Raw genomic sequence first — 9,245 nt, 5'->3', positions numbered from 1 at the left:
AAATGCAAAATAGTGGAGCTCCCGGTAATTGATGTGCTCATATTACCTTTGTCCTTTTAAACTTGTTTCTTCTTTCTCCTCGGTATACATGGAAATTTACTAGTAATTTTAATAATTAGTATGTGTTCAAGTTATAGGATTATGGTAAAGAATGATGGAAAGTGAGAAAAAAATTCAGAATAATATTCTTTTGCGTATTGTTACGTGATGCAAAACACTAACCAAACTAGTCTTACTTGTCCTGATATACTAGACTTTTTTTAAACAAATAATTCACTAGAGAAGATAAAATCACGGTTCCTAACAAGATAAGATAAAAAGGAGAAATCTTGTAACTCCTGGAACCTTTAAAAGAACAATCTCGTTACCGAAAGGGGCAAACCACCGACTAATAAATAGAGCGCACCTTAAGAGCACTGCTTAAGAAATAAATAAATAAAAAGCATTTAAGACAATTGAGAATTTTAAAAACTTTAGTTTTCATTCAATACTTCAATTTTATTTTATTTTATTTCTTAACAAGTATTCTTATAACACTTAAATCACAAGAACTAAGTTCATACCTAGAGAGTTGGTCAGTAACTCTTGACTATTCAAGAAAGTATGAACTGTGTGCTCTTATCTCACGTGAGTCCAGTGGGCAAAACTAGTCATTGGCAACCATGGCATCCGAAACAGGGCTGTCCAGTTTCTTAATAAGCAGTCTATTTAGGAGAGGACTTCCCTTGGCTGATGGAGTCACATCAGCATCAACAACGATAGAGTCCTCTTCTTTGAAATCTCCCCTAAGAACTCCCATAGCAATTTCATTTTCAACCAATTGTTGTATTACTCTTTTAACAGGTCTTGCCCCAAAATTTGGATCAAAACCCAACACACCAAGAAGTTCAACAGCTTCTTGTGTGTAATGAAGATCAATTTTCTTCTGCTTCAGCCTGCCCTTCACTCGTTCCATCTGTAGCAGGTAACAAAACATGTATTAACATGCATCTTCAGCAATTAGAATGAGTCAGAGCAGTTTAACACGGGGATTAAATCATAAACTATCAAGAGAAACTTCAATAACATTACAAGTTTAATTAAAAGAATATATGATGCATAGTTCTTTTTCCTGATTGAAATATGTAGAGAATAGCTATTTACATAATTTATTTACTCAGCAAACATAAATACAAAGACACTAGAGACATATATCAGTCTTAAACACATGACAAAACATAATCACTGCACATGCATCCAGATCAATTGAAAATGTTCATTACTAACACTTCCATTATTTAGAATAATTTCATCTGAAAAGAGTAATTACCAAACTCGCAACTCTCGAGAACAATTTTAAGAGAAAGAAATATTTAAGTATTGCCATCCAGATGAGAAAAATTGACATTTAAGTAAGTATCAATGAAAATAAGAGTTTCCAGGAAATTGCTTTAGCTGCAAAGCAAATCAACTTTTCTAGAGGACTATCAGTTACACTCGCACTTAATTTTCAAGACAGGGTCCCATTTTATTACCAGAGACCATATAAGAAATAATAACATCCAAGCACAACATCGAGATATTCCAGTTAACGGGTAAGACAATAAAATACAACTAACAACAGCATCAGCCTTTTTCAATCCCAAATATTTTGCAGTAAAGTATTCAAACTTAGTAGCTTGCTTTAGTGCAAGGAGCTGTTTGGTGTACTTTTTGTAAAGAACTAATTCAACCCAAAAGCTTAAGCTATTGGGTGAAGCTACATTAATGATTTTATATATCACAACACGCCCCCTCACACGAGAGCCCACTAGGCTTGAAGGGTGGACAATGCACAGGTCCACCTACCTGTGCAAAGAAAGAAATTTCACTAGAAAGAAAGTGGGGGGCGGTGAGAATCGAACCCGGTACACCGAGGCTCTGATACCATGTAAAGAACCAATTCAACCCAAAAGCTTAAGCTATTGGGTGAGACTACATTAATGATTTTATATATATCAACATTTTTATTTAATATACTAATGATTACTCATTTATTCACTTTTCCCCCAAAGCATGTTGTTAGAATACCTACAAAATATTAGAGGAAGACAGTGATGCATAATAAATTAGGATAATTGAGTTCCCTTATTTTAGGAACCTTGTCTTAATCTTAAGAGATTTTATCTTACCTTTAGTAAGTTATTTCTTTCCTCATTTAATTAGAATTAAAAGGCCTAGTATTAGTACAAATAGGACTACTTAGTTAAAATTTTGTATCACGTAACAATACAAGAGCACATTATTCTGAATCTTTTTTCTCTCTTTCCATCCTTCTTTACCAAGACCCTATAACTTCGACACATATTAATGAGTAAAATTACTATTAAATTTCCATGGATACAAAGGAAATGAAAGAAATAAGAAACAAGTTTAAAAGGACTAAAGTAATATGAGCACACCAATTACCTGGAGCTCCACTATTTTGCTGATCTGTTTAGCATCCAGAGGCTGGAAAACAATGTACTCGTCAATGCGATTCATGAACTCAGGGCGGAATGTTTGTCTAGCCAACTCAACAACTTGTCTTTTCATCAGATCATAAACTGCAACTTTGTCATCTTGGGTACTACGAAGGGTTTCAAGTATGTAATGGGAGCCAATGTTTGAAGTCATAATCACAACACAATTCGTGAAGCTAACAGTCCTTCCTTGAGAATCAGTAATCCTTCCATCATCCAATAACTGTAACAAGATGTTGAAGACATCATGATGCGCCTTCTCTATTTCATCAAATAGTACCACAGAGTAGGGTCTTCTCCGGACCACTTCAGTTAGCTGACCACCTTCTTCATAACCAACATAACCGGGAGGGGCCCCAACTAAACGTGAAACAGCATGTTTCTCCATGTACTCACTCATATCAATTCTAACAAGAGCATTTTCTGTGTTAAACAAGTAACAGGCCAAAGCCTTGGCAAGCTCAGTTTTGCCAACACCCGTTGGACCCATGAACATGAAGCTTGCAATTGGCCGATTTGGATCAGACAATCCAGCCCTTGAACGGCGAATTGCATCAGCAACAGATTTTACAGCAATATCCTGACCAACCACCCGCTTATGAAGAACCTGTTCCAGCAGGACCAACTTTTCTCTCTCTGTTTGTTGGAGGTTTGATAATGGTATACCAGTCCATTTGCTTACAATCTCAGTTATATCGAGGTCAGTGACCTCTTCTCGAAGCAAAGATAGCCCAGACTTTCGGAAGTCAGCAAGGTTCTTTTCAGCTTCTTCTAATTGGCGCTGAAGAGACATCAAAGTTCCATACTTAAGCTCAGCAGCTCGGTTCAGGTTATAATCACGCTCAGCAGCTTCCATCTCTAGGTTGACTCTATCAATCTACATATGCTTAAAACATGTAAGACAGAGAATTTTCAGGAGGGGAAAAACCTATGGGAATGGCCCCACACAAACTAAACATTACCTCTTCTTTGATTGATCTTATTCGAGTCATTAAAACTTTTTCACTGTCCCATTGTTCTGTTAATTCTTTTTGCTTCTGTTTAAGTAAACTCAAATCGTTTTCAAGCTTACTTAATCTTTCTTTAGATGCCTTGTCAGTGTCATTTTTCAGAGAGAGTTTTTCCATCTCCAACTTCAAAACTGCTCTGTCTATCTCATCCAATTCCGTAGGCTTAGAGGTGATCTCCATCTTCAGCTTTGCAGCAGCTTCATCGACAAGATCAATGGCTGAAAGGGAAAATTAAATTACAAACTGGAAGCAACAAATCAACCAGAAAATTTTCAAAGCTGGCAACGTGTAGTTACTCAAGCTTCTAAAACATAAAAACCGTAACAATCTGAAGGCCATAAATAATAGTAAACAAGAGATAGAGAGATAATGTTTTTCTTTTCAAAAGGAAAATTTTACCTTGTTCGATTTTGGAGTAAAAACTTCTTTGAAGTACTAAATTATGAAATAAACTGTTATAATGAGTCAATTCTTGTCATACAAGCGCTACAATTACAACTTACCTTTGTCAGGTAGGAAGCGCTCTGTGATGTATCTATCTGCAAGAACTGCAGCTGATACAAGTGCACTATCTGATATTTTGACTCCATGATGCAACTCATAGCGCTCACGCAACCCACGAAGAATGGATATTGTATCTTCGACAGATGGTTGACTGCAAAAAACTTGTTGAAATCTACGCTCAAGTGCAGGATCCTTTTCAATATATTTTCTATACTCATTCAATGTAGTTGCTCCTATACATCGAAGTTCACCTCTTCCAAGCATTGGCTTCAACAAGTTCCCAGCATCCATTGCACCAGTTGTAGCTCCTATTAGTAAACCAATGACCAAAAAACACCATGTTATTAATTAGTTGAATTGCAAAACTGGAACAAAACTAGGGTAGATGATGATTGATGAAACAGAATACTGCTATAATCTGGTTAAAGTGAAGATAATCAAAGACACATACACAAACTTATTAAAAGAAAGGTTATATATTATTATTAAATTCCACCCATCCAACCAGAAAGGTAAAATTTATTTTTCAGATTATGTTGCTTTTGACTGGTGCGACCAATGATTTTGTTCATTAATTGATTATAACCAAGAATAGATAACAAACATTCCTGATTTTTAAGGGCGGGAAGGGGGCACTTGAGATGGGTTCTTATAAATAGTATCATGAACCAACTATCCCAAAAATTTAAGCTATTAGGTGGCCACACATGAACAGTTTTATATTACATCTCTGATAAATAGAAAGTACACAATATTCTTAATCCTATGATTGTAACTTGTAAGGCTTGAGCAACAAGAACGGGATACCAACCTGCACCTACAACTGTATGAATTTCATCAATAAACAAAATTATTTGCCCATTTGATGCTGTAACTTCCTTCAGGACAGCTTTCAACCTTTCTTCAAAATCTCCACGAAACTTGGCGCCAGCAAGCAATGAACCCATATCAAGGGAGAACAACTACAAAGCACCAAGAATAAAAGCATAAGTTCAATACAACTTTAAACAATAATGTTATAGCATTAAATTCCCTTGCAAGTATACCTACTTTAGACCTACATAGTGGGTCCTATCCTTCCCTAGATCCCGCGCAAAGCAGATTAGCAGAAGCTTGACAGCACCAAGCTGCCCTTTATTATAATATTACACTTCATAGCGAATTTCAACAAAAAGAAAGAATTATGTACCCATTTCATAAGATTTTACAAGTTCATTGAAAATGTCTTAATTGATAAAAGAGTTAAAAATCACACATTTGAGAAGCGTCAAAGAAACTGTTTGAGTCTCAAACAGGAAAAATTTAAAAAGTTTGTATGAACTAATTCGATTCACAGCATTCTCAAATGATATTTTTCATACCATCTTAAATGTCTTGTTTTGAACATAATAAACATGCTGTACTTCAATATATATAAAGTATCAAAGTTTCGTGCTCGATCTTGAAATGTAAGAAAAATTAGTTTTAGTGTTTCAGGATAATATGGCACTGCAACAAGGTTCAGAAACTTTTAAACAATCAGCCTGCATTGAGACTTGACACCATGTCAAGAAATAACTTAATTCATATTATTAGTTTATTACTAGGGAAAAAAACAATAGTAGTTCAACCTTACGGTTCATCAATGGCTCTGGAACATCTCCACGCACTATACGTTGAGCTAATCTGCAAAACAATTGAAAAACTTTTAGTACAATCAAATGATAGCAAACAAAATATGCAACAAAGGGAAACATATAGTATTAAAAATATAAGCTAAAGCCACTCTAAATCAACAATACACATATTTCAATTGTTTCACTTTCTCAATATTGGAGCAGTTTGTTTAAAAAGTATCACTCTAAAAACAGGTTCTATGCTTTCGACATACATACTTTCCATTGCTCAGAGGTCATGGCAATTAAGCAAGATGAGGATATATCCTAAAATTCAGTACATAATCTATCTTTCATGTTTAAGCATCTTAGCCTTGATTCAAGACCTTGACTTAATTACCATGAAGGTAGATGCTACAAACATATATTAGAAAGTGGCAAGAACAAAAACTCCATGGCATCTTGTTCAGACAAAACAATGCACACTTCAATCCATTGCGAAAGGTTAATGTCAAGTGAGGATCTTACAGGCAAAAATCAAGCCATAAATAAACCAGGAATCAAAGGCAATCATGAACAAAATTTGTTCTAAGCAAATAGAAGACTACTTGTAGCCTAACTCAACATTAATGTACACACAAGTAAAACCTAAATTATGCAAAAGGGAAAATTATGCACTAAGAATATGGTACAGAAAAAAATAAATATTAACAACAACAGCTCATGATGTATAACACATTTGAAAGAATTGGTATAAAATCATATTAGACAAACCCTTCTGCAATTGCAGTTTTCCCCACTCCAGGTTCACCAATAATAACTGGATTGTTTTTCGTTCTCCTTGACAATATCTGGATACAACGCCGAATTTCATCATCTCGACCTATTACAGGATCAAGCTTGCCACGCCTAGCAAGTTCAGTCAGGTCATTTCCATACTTTTCCAATGCCTCATATTTCCCCTCAGGATCTATACTCGGTTATTTTCAAATAAGAAAAACAATTGTTTCTGAGATGCGAGGACGAACTAACAAAAAGAAACTAGAAAGGATAACAGTGTTAGCCAAATGTTAAGAAAGAATGTAAAAACATGCCTTCAGTTGAACTTTATACATAAGGATATTTAAGTAACAGTTTAGACATTTCTAAAGAAAAAAAATATTAATGATTTCAGCAATAAAATCAAGTCTCGACTCATAACCTGAAACCTGGTTAAGGATCAAGCATTAGGAAAATCAATATGCTGGGGTCGCACAGAAGCTGATTGAAACAACAGTTACCTTACATATCAAATATGATGCCAATTTATAACTCACTACTTAGGTTATTTGTGTTCCACTAATCCATTTATATTATAGCTTATACAGATTCATAAATAATCATTATTATTTTTCTTGCCATTCCATCAAACTTAATATTCTTATACATTTTTACAATATGGTTTCAAGTTTATTTATAAATTTTAACAATTTACAGCTTTATTATAATAAGATAGAACCAATGTCATCCAATCTTTTTTGCACAATAAGAAACCTTAAAATATAAATGTGTACTTTGATCGGTCACTCTTTGCGTTCCACGAACAGCTTGTACAGCATCCTTCAAAGTCTTCTCGCTAAGCTGAAGATTCTTAAATAACTGTTGTCCGAACCTCTTATCTGAATGAAATGCCAGCAAAAAGTGCTCCACAGACACATAGTCATCACCCATTTCTTTCTTGTGCTTTCGAGAATTGTCCAAGAGGGAGCTAAGATGCGAACCAATTAAAGGACCAGTAGTGTCACCTGTAATCTGCCAAATGAAAGCAGCATATAAGAATTTTCAAAAATACCAAATAGAAATCTATCACTAGCAAAGCAAACACACCTTAGGTTGCTGAGCAATAAAGTCATCAATAGCCTGTAGAACTGACGTGTTATCCAATCCTGCCTTTGTAAATATCCTTCGAGCTAAACCATCCTTTTGCTCCAAGAGAGCTTTCATCAAGTGCTCAGATTCCACAACTTGTTGTTTACTAACTCGTGCAGCATCTACAGCACCAAGAATGCCCTCCCATGCCATTTCTGTGAACTCTGTCTGCGTTATCTGATTAAATATAAATAACGCATAAGTAAACCGCAAGTTCTGAAACCTAAAATCAATTTCCATTTATTTTTTCTAGCTAGAGAATCAAATAGAATAAAACGTAGGAAAACTTAAACTATTGTTTAGAAATAGGAGTTATATAATACAAGATATCAGAAAATTCGTAGTGAATTGATAATAGAATTGAAATCAATCGGAGAGACCTGAGAAGTTCCAGCAGAGCGGTAGGAGGGAACAGAGGCGTGGAAGGTGCGAGTGAAGAAAGAGTGTGAGAGGAACTTAGCGGAGGCGACATTGGTGGTTGTGAGTGTGTCCATCATATGAAACAGAGAAATGGAATTTGTAGTATTGTCGGAAGCATGAGTGAACAGTGGTCTGAAGCGAGAGCGAGAGGTCCTAGACGCAGTTACTGCGGCGAAAACAGATTTGGTTAGGGTTGGAGTTCTTCTGGTTGCCATTGACGGTGACACGAAGCAAGGAGGAGGTGTATTACGGTGTACAGTTACAGTGGGTTTATCAAAATGAAGACAAAGAGCATCTGTAAAGTTTAACTTGGGGAAGGGGCAATGGAACCTGGTAGAAAGTCCTAACTTTCCTCCTTTTTATTTATTAAAAAAAAATCCTATCTCGTTAAATTATTGGTTTTGTGTGGTAATTTAACTCAAATAATTTAATTTAGTCTTTATAATTTAAAATTATTTTAAAAAATTTGCGTAATACTTTTAAAGGAAGAAAACAACATTTAAAAAGGTAAAGTAGTTCTTGTTAATTATATTAATTTTTATATTTAAGACGAAATTATAAAAAGCTAATAAGAATCATTTTATATATTTTAATTATAAATGCTTTTTTTAAGGATTTTAATGGTAGGACTAAATTAAATTTGGAGTAAAAATATAAAATTCAAATGAATAATTTAATCATTTTCTTTTTTTGACATTTTATTCTTTTTTCAATTTTATGAGTGAATTTTATTTTTTCCGTCCTTTGTATATTTATTGAGTTTTTGTGTGATGTTATTTCTTATCTATTTTTTTTTTTTTGGGAGGTTATGTTCCTTATCTATTTACACACAAAAAAGACATTATTTCTTAGTGGAAAAAAAATTATCTCTTAAGCAAGTTTGTTGTAAATTTATTTATTTATTAAGTGATTAAATTTTTTAGTATATTCTCTCTAAAAAAATTTCATGTATTATCCTTTAACTATTTTTAAGTTTTAAATTTACACATTTAAAATTAATATTGAATTTTTTTTAAATTTTTTGATATTTTTAACTATACTATTTATATTTTTACTTAAATTAATTGTATATGATTATTTTACTATTTTATTTTATTTCTTAATAATTTATAGAGTAAATACTCTTTTGGGTCCTTAACAAAAAATACGGTCCCCACTTTAGTCCCTTACAAAAATAAATTAGTCAGTTAGTTCCTAACAAATTCAAAGTAGACTCATTTTAGTCCTTTTGAAAGACTAATATGGGTCTTTTTTGAATTTGTGAAGGACCACGATTTCAACTAAATTGGTCCACTTTGAACTTGTCAGGGATTAACTAACTAATTTAT

The 9,245-nt window shown here is 33.8% G+C and overlaps 1 protein-coding gene across 2 annotated transcripts; it reads right to left on the bottom strand.

The window, feature by feature from the left end:
* Positions 1 to 423: 423 nt before the first annotated feature.
* On the bottom strand, positions 424 to 8,200 carry LOC133308620 (chaperone protein ClpB4, mitochondrial). 2 transcript variants are annotated; one of them, XM_061509259.1, is made up of 10 exons: positions 7,878 to 8,200; positions 7,452 to 7,674; positions 7,143 to 7,373; positions 6,364 to 6,559; positions 5,605 to 5,659; positions 4,806 to 4,956; positions 3,994 to 4,302; positions 3,443 to 3,708; positions 2,428 to 3,357; positions 424 to 955 (listed from the first exon to the last, which is right to left on the bottom strand). In XM_061509259.1, exons 1-10 carry the CDS (start codon positions 8,130 to 8,132, stop codon positions 647 to 649), a joined length of 2,925 nt encoding a protein of 974 aa, XP_061365243.1. In that variant the 5' UTR covers positions 8,133 to 8,200; the 3' UTR covers positions 424 to 646. The 2 variants fall into 2 exon arrangements, with proteins under 2 accessions (XP_061365243.1, XP_061365242.1); XM_061509258.1 differs by having other exon boundaries at positions 426 to 955; positions 7,143 to 7,380; positions 7,456 to 7,674.
* Positions 8,201 to 9,245: the final 1,045 nt, after the last annotated feature.

The sequence above is a fragment of the Gastrolobium bilobum genome, unplaced genomic scaffold (assembly GCF_033153095.1).
Source record: "Gastrolobium bilobum isolate Gb01-03AN ecotype WA unplaced genomic scaffold, APGP_CSIRO_Gbil_v1 utg814, whole genome shotgun sequence".
Classification (NCBI taxonomy): Eukaryota; Viridiplantae; Streptophyta; class Magnoliopsida; order Fabales; family Fabaceae; genus Gastrolobium; species Gastrolobium bilobum.
This window is presented reverse-complemented; position numbering and strand designations above follow the sequence as displayed.